Here is a 27,783-nt window from a genome sequence, read left to right on the forward strand (position 1 = left end):
TTTAATTTTTCTTTGCCAAGGGTCCTGCAGACCAAAACAGAGCACGACTTATTTTCATAGACCCTATGAACTACAATGTTTTTACTTTTTTTTTTTTTTGGTACTGGGGGATTGAATCCAGGGGCTCTAAACCACTGAGCCACATTCCCAGCCCTTTTAATTAATTAATTTTTAAGACAGTTTAAGACAAGGTCTTGCCAAGTTGCTTGGGCCCTTGCTAATTGCTGAGACTGGATATGAACCTGTGATCCTCCTGCCTCAGCCTGTTGCTTCCATTACAAGCATATGCCACAGGCCTGCCTGTTTTATTTTTACATTTTTTAAAATATATTTTTTTAGATGTTGATGAACCTTTATTTTATTAATTTATTTATATGTGGTGCTGAAAATCAAACCCAGGGCCTCACACATGCTAAGCAAGCGCTCTGCCACTGAGCCACAACCCCAACCCTACATTTTTAAATGGTTGAAAAATAACATTTCATGACTTTTGAAAATTACACAAAATTCATACTTCAGTGTCCAAAGTACAGTTTTACTGGAATACAGCCATATTCATTTGTTTATATATTGTCTATGACTTCTTTTGAGTTACAATAGCAGACTCAAACACTTGCCCCAGAAACCTTATAGTCCACAAAACCAAAAGCATCTACTATCTGGTCTTTGACAGAAAAAGACATTTGTCAACCTCTGAACCAAGGGGATGTTCAGAGACTGTTTTAAAAAACATATTAAGCCAGGTGTATTGGAGCTGGGAGTGGTGGCACATACTTGTAATCCCCGTGACTCAGAGGCTGAGGCAAGAGGATTGCAAGTTTGAGGCCAGCTGAAGCAATTTAGCAAGACCCTAAGCAACTTAGCAAGACCCTGTCTCAAAATAAAAAAGCGATGGGGATGTGGCTCAGTGGTAAAACACCCCTGAGTTCAATTCCTGGTACCTAATTTTTTTAATGAAAAAATAAATAAAAACATTAGATTTCAGCCTTTGAAGCTATAATCTATAATCTTATCAATAAAGAATATAAAGGGCTGGGGATGTGGCTCAAGAGGTAGTGCGCTTGCCTGGCAAGCGCAGGGCGCCGAGTTCGATCCTCAGCACCACATAAAGATGTTGTGCCTGCCGAAAACTAAAAATTAAATATTAAAAAGTTCTATATCTCTCTTTAAAAAATAAAAATAAAAAAATAAAGAGTATAAAGATTTAGCTTTGTCCCAGCAACCCTCCACCACAAATTTAGGTCCACTCCAAGAAGTCTATAAACTTTTTAAAAAAGTGGCAGAATGTTGTCAAATTGGCAGACCAAGGGTACAGCATTTAATTTCGATGTTATAGTGGGGCACTATTTCACAAGCCCATCTGAGGATTATGCAATTACTTGTAGGAATATATAGTTGTTTGATTTTGGTATTTACTATGGAGTTCAGACTCTCAAGGGACAAATAGGCATTGCCCAGGAGAGAGGGAAAACATTTATATCTAGTAGAAAAGTAAGTCTAAAAGGTAATAATTTTTATTGTCCTTTAGGACATGAACCAGTTTTGTATCTAACTCAGTATCATATTTTATTTTATTTTTGGTACCAGGGATTGAACTCAGGAGACTCAGCCACTGAGCCACATCCTCAGCCCTATTTGTATTTTATTTAGAGACAGGGTCTCACTGAGTTGCTTAGCAACCTCGCTTTTGCTGAGGCTGGCTTTGAACTCATGATCCTCCTGCTTCAGCCGCCTGAGCCACTGGGATTACAGGCATGTGCCACTGTGCCTGGCCCCATCCCATTTCTTTTTGAGATAGTCTAAGTTGCTGACTCTGGCCTTGGAACTTATGATCTGCCTGCCTCAGCCTCCCAAATTTCAGGGATTACAGGTGTGCACCATTGGGCCTGCCTCCAGTAATCATATTTTAATATTCTTCCTTAACTACCTGTCTATATCCAGATCACCAAGGTGATTTACCATCTTACTAAGGGGACTCCCTTTGTTGATGAGTTAATAAATCTTTTTTACATATTAATTTTATGTTTAGATGTCATGTTTTTATCTCTTTGAAGATTTTGTTTTGATAGTACATATGGTATGATTTTCTCATGAATAGTTTATTTGTCTTATGAAAGGGTCTCACCATGATGCCCAGGCTTTTCTTGAACTCATGTTGAAGTGATCCTCCTGCCTCAGCCTTTTAAGTAGTTGGAAGAATGTTAAGATTTTTTTTTTAAATTACGCATGTATAGCTGGGCATGGTGGCACACACCTGTAACCCAGTGACCTGGAAGGCTGAGTCAGGAGGATGGCAAGTTCAAAGCCAGCCTCAGCAACTCAGTGAGGCACTAAACAATTTAGCAAGACTCTGTCTCAAAATAAAAACTAAAAAGGGCTGGGGATGTGGCTCAGTGGTTAAGTGGCCCCGAGCCAGGTTCAATACCTGGTACCAGAAAATAATAATGTATATATGTGTATATTTAGATATATGAAGTTCCAAAAGATGCTGACTTTTCAAACTGGCAAAGAGGTCACTTCTATAGGATCAGGGTACAGGAGGGAAACTGCTAACATCCACTTTATGCCTGTAGATATGCTAATCTTCTATAAGAACATAGTCATGGGCTGGGGTTGTAGCTCAGTGGAAGAGTGTTTGCCTAGCACAGGTGAGGCAATGGGTTCAATCCTCACCACCACATAAAAACACATAAAATATATTGTTTCTCTCTACAACTAAAATATTTTAGAATATATATTAATATATTGCTTGGGCTCCATCTAAAATAGCATCGAGTTAGGAATTTCAATGTATTGAAGTTCACTTATACTCAAATGAGAATTTGGGTGCAAATACCTATCTGAACAATGGGACCACGGATGTGCATTGGGACATCACCCTTTTGATGTGCTTTAAATTTGTTACTAGAATGAAATGCCTGAAGCAGGCTACTTTGTAAAAAGAGATTTATTTTGGATGCTGGAAGTCCGAACATGACAGTGCTTCTGGCAAGCCTCCTTCCCGCAGACTGAACCACATCACGTGTTTATCTGTGTGGTCTCTTTTCTTGATATAAAACCACCAGGATTCAATCAAAGGGGTTCTACCCTAATGACATAATCTAGTTGCTTCCCCCAAAGCCTCTCCTCTGAACACCAAAGCCTGCTAAAGCTGCTGCCCTCTTAATACCATTAATATGAGATTTAGGGGATTAAACTCTGGCATGAATTCAGGGGTCAAACCATATATTCAAACTCTAGCAGGCTGGGGTGTGGCTCAGTTCAGCACTTGGCTTAACATGCTCAAGGTCCTGGATTTGGTCCCCAGCATTGCAAAAAAAAAAAAAAAATGACATAGCCACATGGTTAGGTCAGGGGTCTGAGGAACTGCTGTGATTGACGGCAGATGGGGAGGAGAGAGCAAGCATGGATGACGGCTGTAGGTTCCAATCCTACTGCGTGGAGGTGGGAGACTTCAGGTCTTGGTCTGATCTAGAACTTAACTTTCTGGGCAGGCAGCTGGGCAGGAGACAGCAGGCTGGCATGGTGGACATGAGTTACTCCCTCTCCTACTTCAAACCCTGGGAGCTTTTATATCCCTCCATACCATTTTTCACAGCTTTTCTGGTTTGTTTTGTTGACAGCAGTGGAATTCTCACCTCTCACCTGCGTGAAGGAAATTGTTTTTTCTGGGCTTGCGTCTGCCCCTCCCTGCTCTGTCTCAAGGAGGATGGGATCTGAGTTCCAGAACAGACTCAGTGTGGCTCAATGGCTATGCAAGTTTGAGGAAAACAATCCCTGACTCAGACTTGAGAATAAAAAAGGCCTGATGCCGCCAGCCCCAGCGCTCTGTGGGACTCTGGAAATGAGGGAGATGCTGAGCATCCAAATATGGAGGGGAAAGCTGGTCAGCGTTGGTCCTGCAGGAACATGAGAAAAAGTGGAAGAGCCACCTGCTCTGAGCTATCCTGGACAGCAATGGAGGATGTTTTGTCCCTTCTCTTCCACCCCAACAGGAAGTGGGGCAAATACCTAGAACCTGCAATCCAGCCTAGGTCCCCTCACCAAGGATGCTTCCAGCTACACATCTGGGTCCTAATCTCATTTGCCTAAAACTTGCCACAGACCTGGGGCATGCCCTTTAACTCTGCTGTGCCTGGTCATTCGTCTGCAGAACGCACACGCGCTACCTGCATCTGTGGAGATGCACACAGTGGAGTTGGGGTGGAACCGTGGCAGGTGCTGTCCCTTTACCAGCACAAGGGCCCCACTGCTCTGCATCTCTTGCCCATGCCTCCCCACCTCAGAGCAACCCCAGCCATCCATGAAACACTCTGGTATTTGCTGGAATCAGCCTGCGTTCCAGAATTTTGTCCCCCCCAGTGTCCTCCTAGTTCTGGAATCCCACTGCTATTCCAGATGGAGAGCCCTAGGTCCTCAGGGTTCTGCTGCTCTTCTGGGCAGTGCTGGTCTGCTCAAGCTCTCACATCTGACTTGAGTCTACACTGCGGCCAGGATGCGGTGGCGTGACCGCATATCTGTGTTCTTCTTTCCACCAGGCATGATGCTTACCATGACCGCACTGCTGCTCTTCTTCATACACCTGGCCGTTTTTGCCAATGATGTGCATAACTTCTGCATCACCCACCACTATGACCACATGAGCTTCCACTACACGACTGTCCTGATGGTAGGCCTGGGCAGGGGCTCAGGGCTGAGGGGCTGATGGAAACCCGCTGTTGTGTAAGGGGACCGCTCTCCCACTGGATGGGCCTACAGTTCTCCCAGGTGATCAGCATCTGCTGGGCTGCCATGGGGTCACTCTACGCGGAGATGACAGGTGACAAGTTTCTGCGGTGCTTTGCCCTGACCATCCTGAGTGAGTGGGAGGAGGTGTGATGAGAGGAGGGGGAGCTTTGGAACCCTAGGATGTAACAGGAGAGGGCAGGGGTGTTGGGCTGATGGGGTCTCTCTCTTCTGCCCAGTGCTCAATGAAGCCATGTTCTTCAACCGCCTGTCCCTGGAGTTTCTGGCCATCCAATACCGGGAAGAGAACCACTGAGGCCTGGGACTAGGGACGGGGATGAGAAGGGAGAAGGAAAAGGCTGCTTTGGGTGTTTTAATAAAGTCTGTTATTTATTTGCACCTGTCAGCTCCTTCAAGGGAGGAGGGTGGGAGGCTGGAGACCCAGGGGGAAGTAGGTTAAGATAAATGCTTGACCTACATGACTCCTGACCCAGCCTGTAGCCACTCTGGTGGCCTTGGCCTTGGGTCAGGAATCTTAGTGTCTCAGGCTTGAAGGAGAGGAGTGGAAAAGAGACTCCTAGCCTCCCTGCCTTCCCTCCTTAGGATCCCTGGTCCTAGGCTGGCCCAGCCACAAGCAAGGGCTCAGGAGGGACCCACACGGATATGAGGGTTCATGAGTGGGTCGAGATTGGGATCGCTGTCAGCAGCAGCCCGGCCCAGGCGAGACATGAGGGCGAGGAGGGCCAGGAAACCCAGAAGGCCCAACAGTAGCAGCAGCCCCGCCCGCTGGAGCAGGGTCAGCGGCCGCTTTCGAGACCCAGCCCGGCTCCTGGGGGGAATGAGGGCAGAGTCAGGTTAGGCCCTTGGTCCCTGGGGCACAGAGAAGAGCCTTAGTCACCATCCTTGAGCCTCAGTTTCCTCATCTGCGCCACAGGGATGATCACCCCTGCAACTGCCACCAGGTGGAGTCATTGTGCAGCTCACAGCAGCTGAGGCACATGTTCTAGCTGAGACTGTGTTTTGGAAACTGGGATATGTCAGGCATGGGGGAGAGTTACAAAGATTGGGTGCTGTTGGAGCAGGAAGGGGCCACAGAGAGCCCAAGTCCAGACCTCCTACAGGAGGTAAGAACAGCCACAGAGAGAGCACTCCAAGGTAGCTACTGCCCAGCCGAGGCCTCTGCACAGACCCTGCACTGGATGCCACCACACCCAGAACCAGCCCTGCTGTCATCAGATCTCATCCTCTCTTGGCTTATTTCCTCTCCTCCCCTTCCTGCCATCCTGCCCTGACTGACCCCATATACCTGAGCAACTGGGCCAGCCAGCCCAGGGCTGGCCGGCGGCGGTACTTGTCATCATCACAATCCCCATGGAGGCCAGGTAGTCGGTCATCATCCCGCGTGTCATACACCTTCCTTGGGGCTGCAGGGATGAAGCCACCAGCATCAACAGGCTCAGAGAAACTGGCCCTGTGCAGGGGGGTATCCTAACCTCCCCAGCCTGATAGAGTATCTTGGAACTGAGGGGAGGCCATGTCTGTGCTTAGGGTGAGGAAGTGCCACTTTGGGGGAGGCTCTGGATCCCCAAGCTGCCTCCACCCACACCACCCATGCCCTTTCTGTCCTTCTCTGGCTGGGACAATCCCATGGCTCACCATGAGTCAAGGGCTCAGTATTGCCCATGTGGATGACCGTGTGCTGCTCGGGTCGGCTGGGAGAGGCAGGGGGTCGGGGAGCCTGGCTGTAGAAGGCTGGGGCAGCAGAAGCACTGTCTATGTCCTCCTGTCCGGGGGTACTGGTGGCTGTGGGTATGGAGAGAGCCATGAGCAATGCAGAAAGGCAAGGTCCCAGAAAGCAGGTAAAGGCCACCACTTACCATTAAAGCTGGACCAATCAGAGAAGTCGGAGGAATTGAGGGGCTCAGGCTCTGGGCTTATCACCTCATCAATCTGGAGGAAGGAATTTGGGTCACTAGCCTGACCAGTGTTGTCCCCACCCACCCATCTGGCGAGGAAGGTAAGGCTTGGGGCAAACAGATGGTCAGACAAAGGGACTCTCACCAGAGGGAGGCCCAGTCCTGACCGGGCCCAGTTGACTGTGGCTAGCTTCTCTCTCAGTGCAGAGGCCACAGGGCCAGCCAGGTTGTTTGGAGGGAAGATGGGACCATTGCAGCTGGGGCACTGATAGCCAGCAGGTGCTGTATTTCGGGGTAGCTGGGCTGCACGTTCATTGAGGCAGGCCCAGTGGAAGAGATCTGAGGGCCCATGAAATAAGGGAGAGACACAGGAAGAAGACTCTGTGGGTTCTTAGCCCAGCAATAGCCCCCGTCCCACTGCCAGGATTAAGGGACATACACATGTAGGCCCAGGGCCTCGCTCTTCCCTCCTCACTCCAGGTCCATTTCATCAGTGTTGCCTAAGACTTCGGCCTTCTTGGATACCACCCACTAAAGTCGAGGCAGATGCTACAAAACTGCCTAGCACACAAAGAGGTAGGGTGGGCAGGAAGAAAATGCCACCAATATCTTTTAGGGAGTCCTTTCTGGGCCTGTACTCATCATTCTCCTTGAGCTAACAGTGAATCAAGAATAGTTTCCAAACAGATTCCTAGATATACACATAGGCACAAGGATGCATGTATACATCTATGGACACAAATATTCCTGTGCTTATGAATATGTAACCCCAAAACAAGTGCCATTCCTTATATCCACACTAGCTCCCATGAACTCATTGTATATGCTCACATGGCTGCTAACACTCAAGGATCCTGATCAATGTTTTCTCCTTGTATGTCCACAACACACCTGTGACCATCCACTAATGTACTAATGAACATCCCATGTAGAGACACATGAAGTCATGCAAGTTACACACACTCTCACATTGAAAAAGACATAGAGCTGTCTCTTTTGCATCAGCTCCTTCAAAAATTGAAGCTGACGTTCTTACACCAGACCAAAGTCATAACACATATGACTGATGGTTCCCTCTAGCTAACTTTACTGTAGGAAACTCTTCCTGTTTGGTACTGGGAAGAATAATAGATCCTAAATATCTGAAAGTCCCATGCTGGTGTGGCTGGCAACTGCCGTCATCATAAGTTTGACAGGCTCTTGCTCAACTCTCCAAGACTGGCAGGGCAGGAAGTAGGAGCTTTAATTTTTAGGAAAAGACATAGGGGCCTAGAAAGGGAAAATGACCTGCTTGAGCTTACATAGCAGGGAATTAACCTAATAGGGCAGGAATCTAGGGCTCTGGCCTCCCAGGCCTGGGGAATGTATTATGCTGCTTCTGGAGGAGGGCTTGGAAACCAATCACCAAGATGGCTTTGGGGCTACCCTGATCCCTCCAGGATGACCAGGCCTCACCATAGCAAACAAGGCGGGTTGTCTCTCGGCTGGCCAGAGGTGTGCTGCACAGGCGGCAATTGGGGTTGTAGTCACTATCTTGGAGCCACTGCAGGTAGGACTGGACGATGCACTGGATGGAGTGGGAAAGAGAAGTCACAGTTGGAGCCTAGGCTCCAAGACCAACCACTCCAAAGTCCAACTCCCTCTTTTCTCTCACCACAGACACATATCCTTTTGTTTGTTCCACCAGTAAACATTTATTAAGCACATACTATGTGCCTGACTCTCTTGGGGCTGGGGCTATGGCAGTGAGCAAAATAAACCCAGTCCTTGCCCTTATGGAGCTTACAGTCTAGAGTGGTGCCCCTCAAGGGTTTGGAGGAAGGCAATATCGCCAACCACCCAGTCCCCTGCTCAGGCGATCCTCTGAATGCCCCACCTTGGCGTGATTGGCTACCAGGCAGTGCTCGCAGACGTTGACTCGGTGTTCAAAGCAGAACAGGTTGGTCACCTTCCTCTTGGGGCACTTGCAAAGTCCCATGACCGACCCTGGGGAAGAAGCCAGGTCCTACCAAGCTGCCACTTGGGTCTCACCAGCCCCGTCCGTTTCCACTTAACTTCGCCGACACCTCTCACATCCACGCAAACCCAAAATCCCGGTCTTGCTGGTGTCGGGTCACGCCCCCTGCATAAATCCCCCGTACCGCGACCCCTCACTCTTTCGGTATCCCGACCCCAGTCAGGCCTCTCAGTCAGCTACCCACTGATACCCCTGGCCCCGCCCCCAAAGCCCCGTCTGGGCCCCACCCCTTGCTAGCCCCGCCCCTTTCTTTACAGACCCCCCCCCACTCTCGAAGTTACTGATCCGCCGCGGCACCGGTCCCGACGTGCGCGAGCGGTGATTCGAGGCGCGGAAGGACAGGGATTACGCTCTTCGTAGCTCCCGCTCTGCCCGCTTCAGCTCCGGCCGCTCCGATTATCCCTCCGCTGCCACGTCTCTTCCGGGTGCGGCGCGCACTAATGACGACACCGCGCCACCGGCCACACCCCTGCAGAGGCTTGACAGGAAGGCGGGCGAAGAGGGCAAAATCCAAGCGTAGCGGCCCTCACGCCTTACGTCATTTCCGCTTCCTCTCTGACCGGGCGGGTAATTCGAACACTTCCACTTGCAGCTGCAGACGGCCTTCCCTGTTGGCACGAGCCTCGGGCTGCGGCGGCAGAGGAGGTCGAGGCCCAGACTAGATATGACTGAGAGGCGAACGCGGTCCGGAGGGGCCGCTCGGCGCTCGGGTGAGCAGAGGGAACGCGGGAGAGGTGGGGCTGAGCCGTTTGGGATCGCAGGCCCTTCCCCACCGAGCCAAAGAATGCTTTTTTCTCTCAGGAAGGCGCCCCCAGAGGGTTTGTTTGGGAACCTTCTCTGACCCACACTAGTCTCGGTCTCTGGACTCTAGGGCCTGGAGTCCTGCTCAGCCTCTCTTCATTTTTCTCTATAGGGCCCAGGACCCCATCTTCTGCTACGTCTCTGCGGCGGTCCCAGCGGAAATCAGGCTCGGATCTTCCGAACTTCCTTCCTGAACTCAGTGGGAAGGTGAGCCCTGGGTTTCTCAGTTACTGCCCAAGAGGCCCCAGCACTAATGTAGAGCTCATGATCACTCCTCTTTTCCAGGAACCCCATGCGGCTCCAGTCAGAAAGCCCATCGTTTTGAAGAAGATCGTGGCTCATGCTGTGGAGGTGAGGGTTAAGAGACGGGGTTGTGAGTGGGGGGCCAAAACTGGGAGCTGGCTATTTGATCAGTTGGTGTTGTTCCCCACAGATCCCAGCTGTCCAGTCGCCTCGCAGGAGCTCTAGGGTGAGTTCATTTCCAACGGCTTAGTTGAGTGGGATCCAGGTCACTATAGAGCTGGGGAGCAGCATACTGTCTTCTCACATCTACTTAGGGAGCTTTTTTGCAGTATTCTGGAACAATTTACTTTTGGACAACATCGTGCATTGCCAATCTTGATTACTCCCTGCAGACTTTTTTCATTTTTAGCTCTTTATGACCTGTGTATTTTCTACCATTTTCCTTAAAATGCTGAGCTGTGTCCTATCCACTGTCTATCCGTTTTATTCTCAGTTTTTATATGTGGTTGTTATGAGTTATATTAGGGTGCTTTTACAGTTTTAACAGAACTTGTTACAGAGAATATTTCATTAAGAGGAAATCTGACTGGGGGTATAGGTCAGTTGGTAGAGTGCTTGACACTAAAGCACAAGGCCCTGGGTTCAATCCCTAGCACATACACACACACACAAAGAGGAAATCTGAAGATATAGTCAGTTAGAAATGTTAATTTTATTCTTTGAAGAGTTTGTGGGATTTACAGATGGGGAGAAAGACAAATGACCCAAGTGATTACAATATTATTTGTCCAGAGCTGCAAAAAGAAAACCAGGTGCTATGATGGTACCCAACCCAGTGGCTCAGGGGTGTTTTTACAAATATTTAGAAAATTTTGTGGGGGGGGCTACCAAGGATTGAACTCAGGGGCACTCGACTATTGAGCTACATCCTCAGCCCTATTTTCTATTTTATTTAGGGACAGGGTCTCACTGAGTTGCTTAGCACCTTGCTTTTGCTGAGGCTGGCTTTGAACTTCCCATCCTCCTGCCTTAGCCTCCTGAACCGCTGGAATTACAAGCATGTGCCATCCACACTTGGCTAGGATTCTTTTTTTTTTTATTAGCTTATTAATGGATATAATATTGGGGTCAACTTTGACATAATTTTACAGTGTGAAACATAATTTACTCCAATTCAGTCCTCAGCACTTTCCCTCCTTTCTTCCCCTTTCTTTTCCTTTTCCTCTACTCCATTGATCTTTCTTCTGGTTTTATATATTTTTTTTCTTTTTTTAAAAAATATTTTTTAGATGTTGGTGGACCTTTATTTTATTCATTTCTTTATCTGTGGTGCTGAGAATCGAACCCAGTGCTTCACACATGCTAGGCAAGTTCTCTACCACTAAGCCACAACTGCAGCCCCTATATTTTTTCTTAATTAGTGCATCATGGATATACATAAAGATGAAATTCACTGTGGTATATTCATGTACATAGGAATGTTTGATCAAAATATTCCCATTGTTCTTCCCTTTTTCTGTCTTGCCCTCAATCCCCTTCCTCTATTCTACTGATCTCTCTTCTGTTTTCATGGGATTCTCCTCCCCTTCTAATTTTTTTGTTCTTTTTTTCCCTTAGTTTGGTCTGGCTTCCACATATGAGAGAAAACATTCTGCCCTTGATTTTCTGGGTCTGGCTTATTTTACTTAGCATGATGTTCTCCAGTTCCACCCATTTACCAGCAAATGCCATAATTTTATTCTTCTTTTTGGCTTAAACCAAATTAAAAGTAGGGGTATTCTGGGCAAAATAAGCCATGTTTGCAGAGATCTAGAGTCCAAAGAAAACTTATGAGGTGTGAGGAATGGTAATTTGTGTCTGCAACAGACTTAGTCAGGGTAGGGGAGAGAGCTTGCTAAGCCAGGGCAGATCCTAATGAGACATGAAGAGCAAATTCCAGGGCTTGGGCTTCATCCTTGGTCTGTGGGCAGCCTTTGGAAATGTTTTGTTGTTATTGTTGTTGCGGATGGTGCTGGAGATCAAACCCAGAGCCTTGTGCGTGCCAAGTAGGTACTCTACCACTGAGCTACCTCCAGCTGACCTTTGAAAAGTTTTAAGGTAGGTAGTGACTGAGTCAAGCTTGAGTATTACATAAAGATCTCTCTGGGGTCATGAGGAGAATGACTGTGCTGGGGCCTCCACACCAGGTGTGAGGACATGAAGCTCAGGAATCCTTATATAAGATGGTAAGGGCCTAAGGTATTGGCAGAGTGGCACCTTCCTTTCCCCATTTTACGCATGACTGACCCGGCACGCAGCACTGGACTCAAAGGAGATCTCCTCCCATAGACCTTCCTTGACACCCTTACCCGGTCACTATCACTTTTTTATGTGTAATTCTCCTCAGGCCTTAACAGCATGAGTGTACTTACTTGCATGTTTGATGTCTTTCTCTCCCTCTATGAACATAGACATCTGAGAGCAGGGACCTCAGTGGTAGTCACTTATTCTTCTTCTTTTTTTTTTTTTTTTTAATATTCTTAAATTTTAGGTGGACACAATATCTTTACATTACATTTATGTGGTGCCTCATGCATGCTAGGAGAACACTTTACCTCTGAGCCACAACCCCAGTCCTAGCCACTTGTTTTTATTTGTTGACTGATAGATTCATGAAACACTGAGCAGGATAAAGTTGCTGGAATCTGGTCAACTGGCCATAGGAAATGAGGAAGAAGTAGTCAAGAGTAATCCCAATTCTGGGCTGGGGATGTGGCTCAAGCGGTAGCGCGCTCGCCTGGCAAGCGTGCGGCCCGGGTTCGATCCTCAGCACCACATACAAAGATGTTGTGTCCACCGAAAACTAAAAAAATAAATAAATAAATAAAAAAGAGAGTAATCCCAATTCTGTTCATCATCCCTTTTACTAAGACCTATCATACAGGTTCCCCAAAGCTTGAAGTGGGGAAAAGTTTCCTGATCTACTTCCTTGGCTTTCGATCACAAGAGTCATTAAATTTGTTCTGCGTCCACCCTTGTCTTGGCCTTCAGGAAATTTAGTGTGAAGTTCATGGGCATGAATTCATCCTTATGAGCACCTACAAAATGCAGGGCTCTGCTGGAAGTGCCAGGCATAGGCAAGTCAGCTAGTAAGACTAAAGACCCCCGCTCTCAGGTAACTTCCATTCTGATTGGGTGATTGAGTCAACCATTAACCAAGCCAACATCAGGTAGCAGTGTTGCTACACAGGAAATAAAAGAGGTCATTGTGGCAGAATAGCTAGCAGAAGCGAGATGGGCTGATGCAGATTTGATGGTGAGGGACAGCCTCCCTGAGGAAGCATTGGAGCTGAATGGAATAATGAGGAGCCAATGTATGAACCTCTAAAATACATGTCTGCTGCCTTTGCCGTGGCTCTGTTGGTCTCTGCAGAAGCTCTCCAGTGGCTTAGGGAGGACCCAGTGAAACACCCCCACCCCTGTTACCTCTCAAACCTCATCTTCAGCTCCTCTCCCCTCAGGTCACTGCAGCCACACTGGCCTCCTTGTTTTTTCATTCTGACTGGCACACTCTTGCCTCAGGATGTTTACATCTCTTTTCCTGCTGCTGAGAACACTTCCTTTAGATGTCCATATGACCCACTCCCTTACCATTATCGAGTTATGTTTCACATGTCTCCTCAGTGAGGCCTATGATTCCAGCCCACTCCCAGAACTCTATCCAGTTGGTTTTTGTGGGCTTTGATTTTCTGTAGTGTTAACACCCTCACTTAACACATGGGTTCCTGTTATGTTTTAGAATAGAAGCACTGTAGCAGTAGAGTTTTAATTCATTCCCTGATGTATTCCCAGTGCCTAGAACAGTGCCTGGCTCAGGATAGGTGAACAAATGGACATTTTAGGAAAAACTTAAGCAGCTGTGTGGCAAATGGATCATAGAAGTCAAGGCTGGAGACAAGCAAGGATTAGGAGTTCATTGAGCTCGTCTAGATGGAAGCTTGGGTGATTTAGTGAGAGGTGGCTGGATGCCAGGCACACTTTGAAACAGCAACAGCAGTAGCAGATGCGGCAAGTATTCCTGAGGCAGAAAAGCAGGCTCCTCAGAAGCACTGACTAGTTTCTTTTTAAAAGTATCCGTTCTGGGCTGGGGTTGTGGCTCAGTGATAGAGCACTTGCCTAGCACATGTGAGGTACTGGGTTCGATCCTCAGCACCACATAAAAATAAATAAGTAAAATAAAGATATTGTGTTCATCTAAAAAAAAGAAGAAGAAGAAGAATTATCTGTCCTTTCCAGCCAGAGTCTCCTTGGGCCTGGAAGTAAGTGGTCCAGAAATGTGTTCTCTCCTGTTCTGGTACAGATTGCTTTTTTCTTGGAGAAAGAAAACAACCCTCCTAACAGGCAGCCCACTAAAGAGGAACTATTCAAGACTCGTATCCCTGTCACACCCACCACCACTCCTATGTCATGTATCCTGAATGGTGAGTCCAACTTCAAGGAAGGAGAACTGGATGCCAGAGACTTGGACATGTCTAAGAAAGTGAGGCGATCCTACAGCCGGCTGGAGATCCTCGGCTCTGCCTCCACCTCCACCCCAGGCCAACGGTCCTACTTTGGCTTTGGGGGCCCTGAAGACTTGTCCAAAGTCTCACCTGTGGTGTGTTCAAATTTAACTGAGGTCCCTGCAAAGCTCTGTGCCCCAGATACAACGCTCCCTGGAATCTCTCCCCCAATCCTGAAAGAGAAACGGAAGAAGAAAAAGGTGCCTGAGATCCTGGTGAGTGAGAGGTGGGGCCTTTTCTGTCCTCTGGCTGGCCATGCACACTGGAGGCTCTACACACAGGAGACATGCAGGGCCAGGGTGCAACTGACTCTTGGGGGAAGGTAGCACCTGCAAGGTGTGGGTGATGTGCTGCAGCTAACGTAGCCACCTTGCCACTTACCTGCCCCCATTTCTCTTCCCTAGAAATCGGAACTGGATGAGTGGGCCGCAGCCATGAATGCTGAGTTTGAAGCTGCTGAGCAGTTTGACCTCCTGATTGAATGACATGAAGTGGGGGTGCTCCTGGCTAGTCTCTCCCCTCCTCTCCCTGTACATAGCCCCTCTTGATGGCAAAGACACTGGGGGTCCCCTCTGCTGGCTTTGTTACCCGTGCAGGTGCTATTGCTGCACATGAGGCCTGGCTACTCCTGAAGGCTTGGGCAGCCCCACTAGGCAGCCTCGGGTTCAGGAAATGGGCCTGGCCTGGCCACTCATTCGTCCCAACTAGTCACTCTCTCCTTCCTATCTTCCCAAGTACTGGGGGTTAGAGCCTATATCTGCTCTTGCGGGGAACTGTGGTTGCTCTAATCAGGACCTGCAGAGGGTGGCCAGCCTTAAGCTGTCCCTCTGGAGTTGTCCTCTGTTGATGGCTTGGTTCACAGCCACAGGCGCATGTATGTAAAGAGGCTTTGAATTCCGTGGGTTTCTTGTTTGATTCCATAGATAGTTCAGGGGAGAATTCATGGGTTGGAGGACACTTCTACCCTTGAGGAAGAAGCTGGACATTCAACCTATGGTGACAAGTTTTGGAGGAGTGGGGAGCCTTAGTTGAGTCTCAGACCATAAATGTTTAAGGTGCCAGAGCCGGGTGAGCTGTCGTGCCATCGAGGTGTTTGATGAATGGCAGGCTGAGGGGGTGCTGCTGCTTATGGCAGAGTACATTTCAGGATGTGGCTGCCAGGGCCTTGGACTCTAATGCCCTGGTACCTGGGGCTTATCATCTCTGAACAGGTAGCCTGCAACAGGGGTCAGGCGACCCCTTTTCTCACCCACAAGGTCCCAGTCCCACTAGCATTTTGCAGTGGGATTTATAAAGTTTTAGGAAGCTTTTCTTGTGTGCCAGAACACTGCTGGGGTTGGTGGCAAGTTTCACTTTTAGTCTCCTTAAGCCCTCACCTGAGAACACTGCCAGGGTGGATGCAACTCACTGACTTGGGAACTTTCCCCGCCATTCCCTTTTCCATGCTGGCGGAAAGTGTGGTTTCAGAGACCGCCCTGCCCACTGAGAGGCGCACTGCGCCCTTTGCCTGTTGCACTTTTGTTGTTGACAAGCTCATGGAAGTAGAAGCTGACAGGCTGTGGAGAGGCTGGTGGACCACCAGGAAGAGGAGCACTTGGCAGGGGACTGGACGGAACAGGGTGGGCCTGGTGGGCATGAAGGAAGGCCCTGGGAGACCTAGGCTGTCTGTCCAGCACCTTGTGCTCTGTGGAGGCTGCAAACAGGCCCTCTTGCCGGGGCCAACCCAGGTATCTGACTGGACCACGCCTGTAGAACTCTCCTCAGCTGGCCAGCAGGGCAGAGCCTTTGGGAAGAATCAGGAGGAGCCTCATGATGTTGAGTTGATCTTGTCCCAGCAAGCCTTTCTCTGTCCCTGGGGAGCTGTATGCAGTGTAAAGAAAAACTGGGAGTCTGTTTTGAAATAAAGACGTGATTAAAGAGTTTGCCTGTTCAGACTGCTTTTATTGGGTCAGAGGCAGAGCCCAGGATATAAGACCCAGGATGCCAAGTCCGGGCCATGTCACAAGTGTTGTCCCTCTGTAACAGGCTGCCAGCCCGGCCTCTTTTCAGTGGCCCTGTGGTAGATCCCTGCCCCCACGTCCTGGTGCGTTTCTTCTGTCCAGTTACCCATCCCTGTCTCGGGAGGAAAGAAATGAGGTCTGGGCGAGGTGCCTGGGAACAAATCCTCCTGAGTCCAGCCTCGTTCCCTTTCCTTTGAAGGAGCCTGTGCCCTTCACACGGTGGCCTGGCCTGGACTCTGCTCGGCAGTGGGTGATGCAGGAGCGCCTGGAGAACGGGTCAAAGATGCTAATTCCTAGGAATCCTCCCAGTTGCACTGTGGTAAGGCATAGGAGTGGTAACGCAGGTGGCACCTCCCAGCCTCATTTCCCTCTCGTCCCCATGTTCTTGTCTTCTGGTCCTGAAGAAGTCAAGGTGGTAAAATTCTCCCCAGAGCCACTCCCCCCACCCATGGGAGACAGGTGAAGGCCAGCTTTCTGAGACCTCAGTTCCCTTTCCTCCAAGTTCTAACCAGTTTATTCTAGTTTTATTGTAAAAGATGCCACCTTTTTTATTTCTTTAAATATACTTTTTTTTTTTTTTTTAGTTGTAGTTGGGCACTGTATCTTTATTTATTTTTATGTGGTGCTGAGAGTCAAACCCAGGGTCTCGCACATGCTAAGCAAATGCTCTACCACTGAGCCACAACCCCAGCCTGCCATCCAGCAATCTTGACCAGCATCTCGGCTGCTGCCATTGCCCCTTCCTGAGGCTGAGCCCCTTGAGGGATCTGCTTCCTCCCACTTTACTGGTCCTCCCAGCATCTGGTCTGTACCAGGTCGACTTCCTCCCCTGTGCTCCCACTGTGTGACAAGATGGCAGTCTCTCTCTAACAGCCATCACTGCTGATCAATCTGACCCCACCTTTGACTTCTGAGGTTGTAGGCAAGTCACTTAACCTCTTTAGACTATTTCTTTTCTTTCTGGTGCCAGATACTGAACCCAGGGGTGCTTTACCACTGAGCCATATCCTTAGCCCTTTTTAGTTTTTATTTCAAGATAGGGTCTCACTAAGTTTCTGAGGCTGGCCTCAGACTTGTGATCCTCCTGCCTTAGCCTCTGGAGGTGCTGGGATTATAGGTGTGTACCGCTGCACCTGGCTTACTTAGCTTCTTTGAATCTTGTGTTTTTTCTTGTTTTAAGATAATTTGTTATCCAAAAGTATATACATTATTTTATAATACAAGTATGTTTTATGAAATATTTGGGACATGCATACAAAATAAAAATTAATGTCCTTTATCCCAGATTTAAATTTTAATGGATATCCTATATTTCACTGACCACTCTACATGGGGTCACTAGTACCCGACAGGTGCCTGTTGTCAAGGGGCAGCTTCTGTGGTCCCACACACATCTTCCACAGTACTCACAGTTGAGACACATAACTGTTGTCACAGCAAGTGCAGCTCCCCTCGCCTTCACCCCCGAGGCTCTCGGCTTCCTGTCCTCAAGTCTACTCCTTTCACCCACTCTCCAAACTATGACCCAAACAACCCAGACAAACACGAAGATCTCCCTGCATTCTCTTCACCAGGGACCACAGCCCAGGCCCTGCCATAGCCCTGCACCTGCTCACACCAGTGGGAGTGTCCACACCTGTCCACACCGCGCCCTCCGAGCCTTCCTGCCTTTGCCTACACTCTCCGCCTTCTGCATCTTCCAGCCCTTTGGGAGCAGGCAGCCCCTTCCGTGCAGTCTTTCTGGAGCTCTGAAGTGGATCATGGATCCTCTGCGGCCAGGGCTTTCTGCACAGACCTGTGTGGCACATCTCCCTTCTGTCTGCACTGTAGGCATCTGCGTACCTGGGGTGTCTGTTCCCCGGAACTTCGGACAACGCAGTTGTTCTGTGTGTTCAGGACCTGGCCCGAGGCCCATGCCACAGACAGTGGCCGGCCAACCAGTTTTTCCCCTGGATGATGAACACATGAGTGAGCCGAATCCTATCATGTTAACAGGTTGTCACTTACTTTTTCTTATATTTTGGCCCTTCAGGCTACTTCAGTTTTTCTGCATTGTATAAATCAGCTACCACGACCTCCCCAGGGACTGTTTTTGTTTTCTTTGAAGTTGTTTTGTTAAGCCTAGTTTCCAAAGCAAAACTATCAGAGGCGAGAAATTGCCAGTGGATCTTGTTATACTCAGCCAGGGTCCCTTGAGACAGATCAAACCTGATGACAGAGATGGCATGCTTCTGAGTGGCCACCCTGAAGCTTGGCAAGTCCCTGGAGTGATGGGTGACAAGGTCCTCTGCAGGGATCTGTGTACACTGTGTGCACAGGAATGTGACTGCCTAGGAAGGCTCCACACATATACGGGGCCTGGGGACATGGCTCAGTTGGTAGAGTGCTCGCCTCACGTGCACAAAGCCCTGGGTTCAATCCCCAGCACAGGAAGGAAGAAAGGAAGGCTTCACACAACATACAGCACACTGTATAGAAGCCCACAAGTCCTTCAGGCCCAGGCAGAGTTCAGGGTGAAGATGGCCTACATCTGAGGTCACCACTGTCCTCAAATCAACTTGTCCTTAGTCACATAGCCAACAGGTATACAGGGTTCTGAAAAATTGAGGGTGAAAAATGGTGACAATCTTTTCTATTGACTTATGACTATTTTTTCCATCAAGGCATTTTATTTAGACACATTATATAGAAATAACATATATACTTAGTAATATTCTTATATAGTATTGTTTTATATTACTTGCATGTGTGATAGATGCATTAGGTTCTTAGAAAAAGGGTCCTAGGATTTTCTCTCTCATGTGTTTTTATCTTGCTTCCTTGTGGTCTGTGAATCCAGCTGAGATCATCAGTCTCATGAAACCAAACTCTTGGGATGGAATGGGGGTAGATGATCCTACCATCTTCCTAGATCCTTGAGTTGTACATCAACTCTGGGACTAATCCCTTCATGCTTGTTTAACCTGCCTGTGAGGGTCACAATTTCCCAGCTCTGTGATCATCAATGATTTCAAACTTGCCAATGTCCCATGCTTTATCATCACAGCTAAGAAACAATGGCTTTGGAGCACAATCTGATGAGAGCCTGGTGTTTGCCTCTGTTTCTGTTGATGCTCTGGAGAGCATCAGCCAGGACATTCATGGGCATCATTATGGTGGCATGGAAGGAAGGTGGAAGGAGAACAGGAGAGACAAGCATTAAATTATAGGCAGCTTCAGACTTGTGACCTGGAACAGAACTGCTTTTCTAGTTCTCTTGTTAGAAGGTCTCACACGGCCTCTGGAGATGGAAATGTCCTCAGCCTCAGCCATGGCATCAATCACCATGGACCCCTCCTTGGGTGCTGGGGAGGGGCATTTGCTCAGCAGAGAAACTGGGCAGCACTCACATTGGCAGAGTAGAGAGGACAGTGGGGTGGGAGTGACCATGGCCAAGAACATGGTCTCAGGGATAAGTTTGGGATGGTGTCAGGAAGTAAGGTCCATGGTTGGTCTGAATAGAAGCTTTTTTTAAAAAATATTTTTTAGTTGTAGTTGACACAATACCTTTATTTTATTTATATGTGGTGCTGAGGATTGAACCCAGGGCCTTGCTAGATGAGTACTTCACCGCTCAGCCCCAGCCCCTGAATAGAAGCTTTTTTGAAGTAGAAAATTAGGTAGAAAACAAGGGCCTTGGGTTGGGAGTCAAACTCAGTGGGAGAGTACTTGCCTACCCATGTGCAAAGTCCTGGGTTAAATCCCTAGTGCCACACATACACACATACACAAAGCACGCATTTTTTAAATATAAAACTCTAATTAGGCATGCTATGTTGTATTGTTGTATTTGCTGAATCTGACAGATCTAAATCTTTTTTTCTTTTTTCTTTTTGGTACCAGGGATTGAACTCAGGAACACTTAATCACACTGAGCCACATCCCGAGCCCTTTTTTGTATTTTATTTAGAGACAGGGTCTCGCTGAGTTGCTTAGTGCTTCTCATTTGTTGAGGCTGGCTTTGAACTCAAGATCCTCCTGCCTCAGCCTCCCAAGCCACTGGGATTCAGACTTGTGCCACCGCGTCCAGCCAGATCTAAATCTGATAACTCCGATGGCTCTAGATTGCTGGACAATGGAGGCTTCCAGGCTGAGAAGGCAGGCAGGTGGCATGGTGGTTATGGGTCACCAACCAGGCTGTATCTCCCTCAGTCTCTCAGGGGCAGGCGAGGAACCCCCTCCAAGGAGGTCTTGAATCCAGTGGTGCAGGCTGGTGAGGAGCAAAAGTCTATACCTCAGGTCTCCGGGGAGCCAAACATGGAGGTGACAGCAAACACTGGGCCTCCCAAGGCAGAGGGGAGGCAGGAGGGCTGGAGAGGTTCTTTCTGGGCCTGGGTGAAGACCTGACCTCTTCCTGTGGCCTCAGCTGGGGAGTCTGGGCCTAGCGACGGGAGAACCTCCCAGACAGCTCTCATCCATACCTCCCTCACCACTCTGCCTCCTTGGGCTGGGGATGCCCAGCACGAGCCCCTGCAAAGCAGGGCGATGGCAGGGGCAGCAGAGTGTGGGAGGACCCAGATTGCGCGAGCAGCTCAAGGCACTAGAGTCACCACAATACTTTCTCTGCAAAGCCACCTGTTTCAGAGCCAAAGCTAGACCTGAAGCCAGAACCTGCCTTCACGTTCCTGTTTACACTCTTGAATGCATCGGAAGACTCTGAATCGTAAGGCCAGTGTGTGTGTGTGTGTGTGTGTGTGTGTGTGAGAGAGAGAGAGAGAGACAGACAGACAGACAGACACACCCAGACAGAATCAAGTGGGAGGCAAAGGGTGCTTCCTCCCCACAGGAACATCCAGACCTGGGTTGGACTCAGCCCTGGGCTGCACAGATAGGATTCAAGGAGCCTGGGCTGCGGCTGGGCACTCCTACTCTGCGCCCTGCCCAGCCTCCAGATCCTCTGGTCCTACTCTCACTGCCCACCTGCCCCAGGGACTCGGAGATCCAGGAGAACCTGTTCCTCGATCAGGAAGACTGGGGCCCCCAGCAGACCTCAAAGGAGATGAGGAATCTGCAGAATGATTGCAGGAGGTGAGCCGGCCGCGCAGCCCCACAAGGCCAGGCCTGGTCCTCAGGCCAGGGCCATGGCTGCTGGCAGAGGCTGGGGTCGTCACTTGCCCTGCTTCCTTTCCCTCCTGCTCCCCTCCATTTCTTCTCCCCTCCTCCCACTCTGGCTCCTACCGCATCACCTTGCCAGCAGGCCCTCACCTCCTTGCCACAGTGTCCTACGAGAGCAGGACCTGCTTCACGAGTGGGGGCCACATTTGGCCACAGCTCTTCCCTTTCAGTCTACTGTGTCCATGCAACATGGCTAGAGGGCAGTCTGGGAGCTTCCCATTTCCTGCCCACGTCCACGCGGGCAGTGGACATGGGGTTCCCCTCGGTGGAATGGGCTGGCTGAGAAATAAAAACTCATAGAAATAAAATGGCGAAAAAAACACAGAAAGCAATTTCAGAAGCTGATCAGATGGATCGAGCTTCTAGACAAAATGGGGCCACGCCTGCTTTATAAAGTGTATCAGGAACATCAAAGAGATTCTATAGAAGGTTCTTCTCCAAAAAAAGTTAAAGGTGGGCTGCTCAGTGCCTGATGGGTTATGCCCACATGTGTTTCACGAATAGCTGTCCGCACCCATCAGCAACCAGTCTCCACCTTTAATTGTCCAAGAACTGAGGTGGGCTGTCTGTCGGGGAGGGGGACTGTTCTCTGGATATTGGGCTCTGGAGCTTGTTCTGCGTGATCCTGATCCCGTGGCTATATGCCCCTTTGTGGTAATGCCAGGGTCATGGCCCTACCTGGTGGCAGAGGGCCTAGGGCAGCAGTGGGGTGTTATAGCTCTCCCCCACGGCCACCCACGGGATCTGTGTGATGAAGCTGCCATTCACAGCTGACCTGAAGTGCTTGGGCAGGGCTGATTCCAGATCGACCCTCTCACTGGCCTGGAATCACACCGGATCCTGTCACAGCCCACAGAGGGGGCCGCCTTCTGCCCCTCATCCCCTTCCAACGGGATTTCAGAGAATTTGCAGCCCAGCCCATGTGATGAAGCAGCTTGTCCTTCTCTTGCTAAAGTAGGGGAAAAGCAAAATCTGTCCCTCTGGGGCCCTGCAGATTTGCCTGGGAAGAACATGTCTTTTCCCAACAGTTGTGCTGAAAAGACAGGGCTTAGGAGATACTGGTCACAGAGTTGATATAGGAGGCTGGGGCGGGGTGCTCCTGGGACAACAGCCTGGGGCTGAGAGGGCTCCCTCTTTCAACCCTAGGCTTCGGGAGGCACTCATCACTACCCAAGCGGACAACCTGATCTTGGGGGAGAAGCTGCAAAACCTGGTGAGACCCCCAGCCCAGACCCCTTTGTCTTGCCTCCTCCTTGCCTCCCAGCCCAGCTCCCGCTGCTCAGTACCCACCTGAGGCCCTGCACCCCTGTGTTCCAGCCTACTGTGTTGTACCAGACCCTGCAGAAGGAAACGGGCCTGGGAGGAGGAAGCAGAAGTAATCCAGGAGGAAGCCCTGCCCTGCACGCACTGGTGGATGGCTGAGTCCTCCCCGCCACACCCCTTTTTCTACAGCCTCCCCTCTCCCTGAAGGCAGTGCTGCTGGTCCCGCCATCCAACCTCCCCACAGAGGAACCAGAATCAGAGCTAGCAAGGCCTGATGCCAAAGGCTGGGCACTTTATCAGAAGCCACTTAATCATCCAGCAACTCTTTAGATCTCAGCAATAAACTTCCCAGCTGAAATAACGCCACCATGTGTCCAAGGGCCTGGGACTTGGGTGGGGGGCAAGCAGCCCCCAGCTCTGAAGTGAGCCAGTGTCTGGACCACCCCCTGACTTCCTCAACCTCTTGTTCCCTGATCTGCCCCCTACATACATGGCCCTGCCCTTAGACTCAGAGGTGATGTTCCTGTGGTGAGCATTGGGGTGGGACAGGAAGAGGGACTGCATTTCCTCCCCAGGGAGATCCAGGCACCTGCTTTAACTCCAAAGTGCAGAAAGACTTGAGGAAGTGGTAGAAAGAGCCAATACACATCTTGTGACCTTGGATCAGCCATCTCCCCTTGATAGACATGGAATAGGAAGAAGAGAGGCAGAGGGAACTCCCCAAGGGCCCAGCACCTTTCAGGACTGGAGACGCATCTGGATTTTGGCTCTCAGAGCTTAAGAACTTGTGCCCATTCGCACTGCTGCCCTCTGCAGGTGTTCAGCTCTAGGAAATCCTCTCTAGTGTCGCATGATTCTTAGGTAAGAGGAGAATATGAATATATGTGTGGATAGGTATAGGTAAGGCTTAATTTTCAAGAAATTTAGAAACAACTCTTAGCTAGGTGTGGTGGCACACGCCTATAATCCCCACGATTCGAGTGGCCGAGGCAGGAGGATCCCAAGTTTGAGGCCAGCCTGGAGCTCTTTTTTTTTTTTTTTTTTTTTTTGGTACCAGGGATTAAACCCAGGGGTGCTTAACCATTGAGACACATCCCCAACCCTTTTTGGATTTTTATTTAGAGACAGGGTCTCACTGAGTTGCTTAGGGTTTTGCTAAATTGCTGAGGCTGGCTTTGAACTCATGATCCTGCTGCCCTTAGCCTCCAGAGCCACTGGGATTAAGGTGTGCTCCACCGCACCTGGCCAGCCTGGAGCTCTTTGTGAGATCTCGAGTCTAAATAAAAAATTAAAAGAACTGGAGATATGGTCAAGTGGTAAATTATCCCTGGGCTAAATCCCTGTATAGGGGCAGAAAGAAATGAAGGAAAGGGCTGGGGTTGTGGCTCAGTGGTAGAGTGCTTGCTTCACATGTGTGAGGCACTCTGGGTTCAAGACTCAGCACCACATATAAATAAATGAATAAAATAAAGGTCCATCAACAACTGAAAAAATTTTTTAAAAAAGAAGAAAAGAAAGAGTAATCCTTATACAACTAGGCAATGAAGCTACTTCAGGTTTTTGGCGTGTGCTTTTAATTTTTTTCCTTTTAACTATTTAACAACAGAAACAGGGAGATGGCAAAGCCAGTTTAAAAAAGGATACAGAAAATTGACATATAGTCAAGAACAATGAAAAGAAGGAATCCTGAAATAAGATTGCTAAATTGATATAAAATTGAAGAATACTGGGGCTGAGGTTGTGACTCAGCAGTAGAATACTTGCCTAGCATGTGTGAGGCCCTGGGTTCGATCTTCAGCACCACATAAAAATAAACAAATAAAATAAAGGCATTCTGTTCATCTACAACTACAAAAAAAAATTTAAAAACACACAAAATAAAGGTATTGCATCCATCTACAACTAAAAAATATTTTTTTTAAAAAATTGAAGAATATTCTATAGGTCTTTTTTCTTCTTCTGTTCTGGGGATTGAACCCAGGGCCTCAGTACACTAGGTGAGACGGCTGTACCACGGAGCTACAGCCCCAGTCCTATAGGGAATGTATATGTTGTTGTTTGTTTGTTGTTTTCAATGCTGGGAACCAGGGCCTCCTGCATGTGCTCTGTCACTGAGTCATCTCCCCAGCCCCTGGGTATCTCAACCTCTAACTTTACAGAGCCTCAGCCCTAACCAATGATAAAAGCCCAGTCGAGTAGAATCCTTTCAGTTAGTCTCTGGCGTGACCTGGAGAGGGCATGGATGATCTCTGCTTAGGGCACACTGCAAGGAGATACCAGCCAAGAGGATACAAGTTCAGCTTTTGGCTCCTCTGACCTCTGACTTGGCTCGACTTAAGCTCCTAGGAATTATTCCCAAGCAAAACGGCTGGTGACCCACTTGCCTGGTGGAGTTTTGAGCGTGGTGTGGCACGGTGCTAGCGCTCAGCGAGTGTCTGTTACTTTGCAGTGGAGGCAAGTTCTCGTTCCTGTGCTCCCCACAGGCTTCCTGCCCCACCAAATGGTGCTGCAATTTCCTTGAATAGGTGGCCAGATTGAGAGTGCTGAGTGAGGAGGTGCCTGGCAGGATCAGGGATAGTGGAAGCACAGAATGAATGTGGGGAGGAAAAAGGGATGAGGTTGTAGACATGAAGGGCTCTAGGGCCACTGGAGTGACCTAGTCACAGAGTCACATGGCCTTGGAGGGCTGTGAGCCAGCAGTGACTGTTTTGAAGGTCACTGTCTGCTGTGTGGAGAATGGACTGAATGGGTGCTGTGGTCTAGACATATCCCCCCAGAGTTTCATGTGTTGGGACCTTAATTCCCAGCATGGCAGTGTTGGGAGGCGGTTCCTACGGGAGGTGTGTAGGTCCCCAGGACTCCACTGTCATGAGTGGACTTATAATCTTGAGAGTGTGTTGTTAAAACATTAAGTGTGCCCCTGTGCTTTGTCCCCTTGCCCATGCCTGCTCATCCAGAAGGGCTTTGCCACCAGGAGGACCCTCACCAGGTGCCGTGGCCTGGTGTTGCACCCCAGCCTCCAGAACTGGGAGCCAAATAAACTCCTTTGTAAATCACTGAGTCCACTGTGCTTTATTATAGTGACAGAAAATGGACTGGGACCAGGGACAATAAAGAAATCAGAGGGAAGCAGGTGAGAGGCTATTGCCACAATCCAGGGAAAGATGACAGAGTCTTGGACCAGGATGGATTCGGGATTTGTACTGATAGGCTGGAAGTAGAATATGAGAGGAACAGGAATAAAAAGATAACTCCCTGATTTTGTGCACAAGTGACTAGAAGATGGAGTTGCTTTAATTAAAGTGGAGCCTCAGAGTGGGAGGAGGAGGCCTGCAGAGAAAGATGAGGAGCCAAGTTTTGGGTGTGTTCTGTAGGAGTGCCTCTTGAACACCCAAGTGTGCGTGCAAGCAGCAGCTGGAAACAATACAGGAATTCAGAGGATAGATTCATATTGGGGATAAATTTGGGGGCTTTCAACCTACTGAGGTAATTCGTATTGGTCATCTCTGTGAATCAACCATTCCAAAACCTAGCAGCTTAAACTGATGAGCATTTACCATCTCTCACAGTTTCCATGAGTAAGCAATGTTGAAGTGGCTTCATTGGGTGGTCCAAGCTCAGGGTCTCTTGCAAGGTTGCAATTGAGATGTCAACAAGGCTGCAGTCTTCTGAAGGCTTGGCTGGCCCGGGAGGACACACTTCCCAGATGGCCCCTCACCATGTGGCCTGTCCACAGGGCTGCTTGAATGTGCTCATAACAGCTGGCAAAGGATCCAAGGGAGAGCCAGGCAGAAACCATGATGGGTTTTTTGTTGGTTTTTGGTATTGGGGATTGAACCCAGGGGTGCTTTATCACTAAGTTATATCCTCAGCCTTTTAATTTTTTTATTTTGAGACAGGGTCCTACTAAGTTGCTTAGGGCCTCACTAGTTTACTGAGGCTGGCTTTGAACTTGCAATCCTCCTGCCTCAACCTTCTGAGTCACTGGAATTTCAGGAGTGTGCCACCTCATCTGGCAGAAGCCACCATATCTTTTGGAACTTAACCTTGGATACAGTGCAGTTTCCTCTTGTCCTTCAAGGCCAGCTCGGAGGCTGGCCACCACAGTATTTAAAGCCATGATGCTGAGCGAGGTTGTCTAGGAAATGGTATAAATAGAGAAGAGAGCCTGAGCTCTGGGCCTCTGTGACAGCGAGAGGCCAGGACATGAAGAGTTCCCAACAGAAGGACCAAAACAGCAGCCACAAAGGAGGGAGACAGTAGGCCGCGTGAGATCCTGGAAGCCAAGAGATTTAGGTGTCTAAGGCATTGTTTTTGTTTTTTTGGGAGGAATACCAGGGATTGAGCCCAGAGGCCCTTAACCACTGAACCACATCCCTAGCCCTTTTTTATATTTTATTTAGAGACAGGGTCTCACTGAGTGGCTTCGGGCCTCACTAAGTTACTGAGGTTGGCTTTGAACTTGCAATCCTCCTGCCTTAGCCTCTGGAGTCACTGGGATTTCAGGCATGCATCACCACACCCAGCTAATTGAGCATCTCAGTCAGAAAGTTTGGCTTCCGGGTCACACTAGGAGAAGACAGGCCCGGCACAGTGGTGCATGCCACAATCCCAGAACTCAGGAGGCTGAGAATTGCAAGTTCCAGGCCAGCTTGGGTGAGATCCTGTCTAGTGAGATCCTGTCTCAAAATAAAAAACAGAAAGGGCTGGGGGTGTAGTTCAGTGGCAGATCACCCTGGTTCAATTCTCAGGACAAAGGAAGAGGAGGAGGAGAAGGAGGGAGGGAGGGAGGGGTGCAGAAGTGATTTAGCAATTTGAAGGACAACTGACTTTTTGCAGAGCCCTTTTAGTGGAGTGGTGGGTGAAGCCTGATTGGAGTGGCTTCAAGACAGAATGTGGGGGGTGCTGGGGTTGAGGCTCAGCGGTAGAGTGCTCGCCTAGCATGTGTGAGGCCCTGGGTTCGATCCTCAGCACCACATAAAAAAATTAAAGGTACTGACAACTACAACTAAAAAATGAAAAAAATAATCATAATTTTTTTAAAAAAACGACAGAATGGGGAAGGAGGCACTGAAGACAAGCCTAGACCTATTTGTCATCATAAAAGGAAACAGAAAGAGAAG

The 27,783-nt window shown here is 49.0% G+C and overlaps 3 protein-coding genes and 1 pseudogene across 3 annotated transcripts; 2 read left to right on the forward strand and 2 right to left on the reverse strand.

Annotated features, from left to right (window-relative positions):
• The first annotated feature begins 4,495 nt into the window (after positions 1-4,495).
• On the forward strand, positions 4,496-5,041 carry Tmem262 (transmembrane protein 262). The gene is made up of 3 exons (XM_027944373.2): positions 4,496-4,669; positions 4,759-4,858; positions 4,965-5,041. The coding sequence occupies exons 1-3, from the start codon at positions 4,496-4,498 to the stop codon at positions 5,039-5,041; spliced, it is 351 nt and encodes a 116-aa protein (XP_027800174.1).
• A 53-nt stretch (positions 5,042-5,094) lies between these two features.
• On the reverse strand, positions 5,095-9,085 carry Zfpl1 (zinc finger protein like 1). The gene is made up of 8 exons (XM_027944372.3): positions 8,940-9,085; positions 8,518-8,627; positions 8,097-8,208; positions 6,787-6,980; positions 6,603-6,675; positions 6,382-6,528; positions 6,032-6,149; positions 5,095-5,554 (listed from the first exon to the last, which is right to left on the reverse strand). The coding sequence occupies exons 2-8, from the start codon at positions 8,617-8,619 to the stop codon at positions 5,368-5,370; spliced, it is 933 nt and encodes a 310-aa protein (XP_027800173.2). The 5' UTR covers positions 8,620-8,627; positions 8,940-9,085; the 3' UTR covers positions 5,095-5,367.
• A 145-nt stretch (positions 9,086-9,230) lies between these two features.
• On the forward strand, positions 9,231-16,165 carry Cdca5 (cell division cycle associated 5). Its single transcript, XM_027944771.2, has 6 exons — positions 9,231-9,368; positions 9,572-9,666; positions 9,745-9,810; positions 9,893-9,928; positions 14,042-14,458; positions 14,648-16,165. Exons 1-6 carry the CDS (start codon positions 9,323-9,325, stop codon positions 14,726-14,728), a joined length of 741 nt encoding a protein of 246 aa, XP_027800572.1. The 5' UTR covers positions 9,231-9,322; the 3' UTR covers positions 14,729-16,165.
• Positions 16,166-19,011: 2,846 nt separating this feature from the next.
• LOC114100129 (small ribosomal subunit protein uS8-like) lies at positions 19,012-19,394 on the reverse strand (annotated as a pseudogene).
• Between the last annotated feature and the right edge of the window lie 8,389 nt (positions 19,395-27,783).

This window comes from Marmota flaviventris, chromosome 9 (assembly GCF_047511675.1).
Source record: "Marmota flaviventris isolate mMarFla1 chromosome 9, mMarFla1.hap1, whole genome shotgun sequence".
Lineage (NCBI taxonomy): Eukaryota > Metazoa > Chordata > Mammalia > Rodentia > Sciuridae > Marmota > Marmota flaviventris.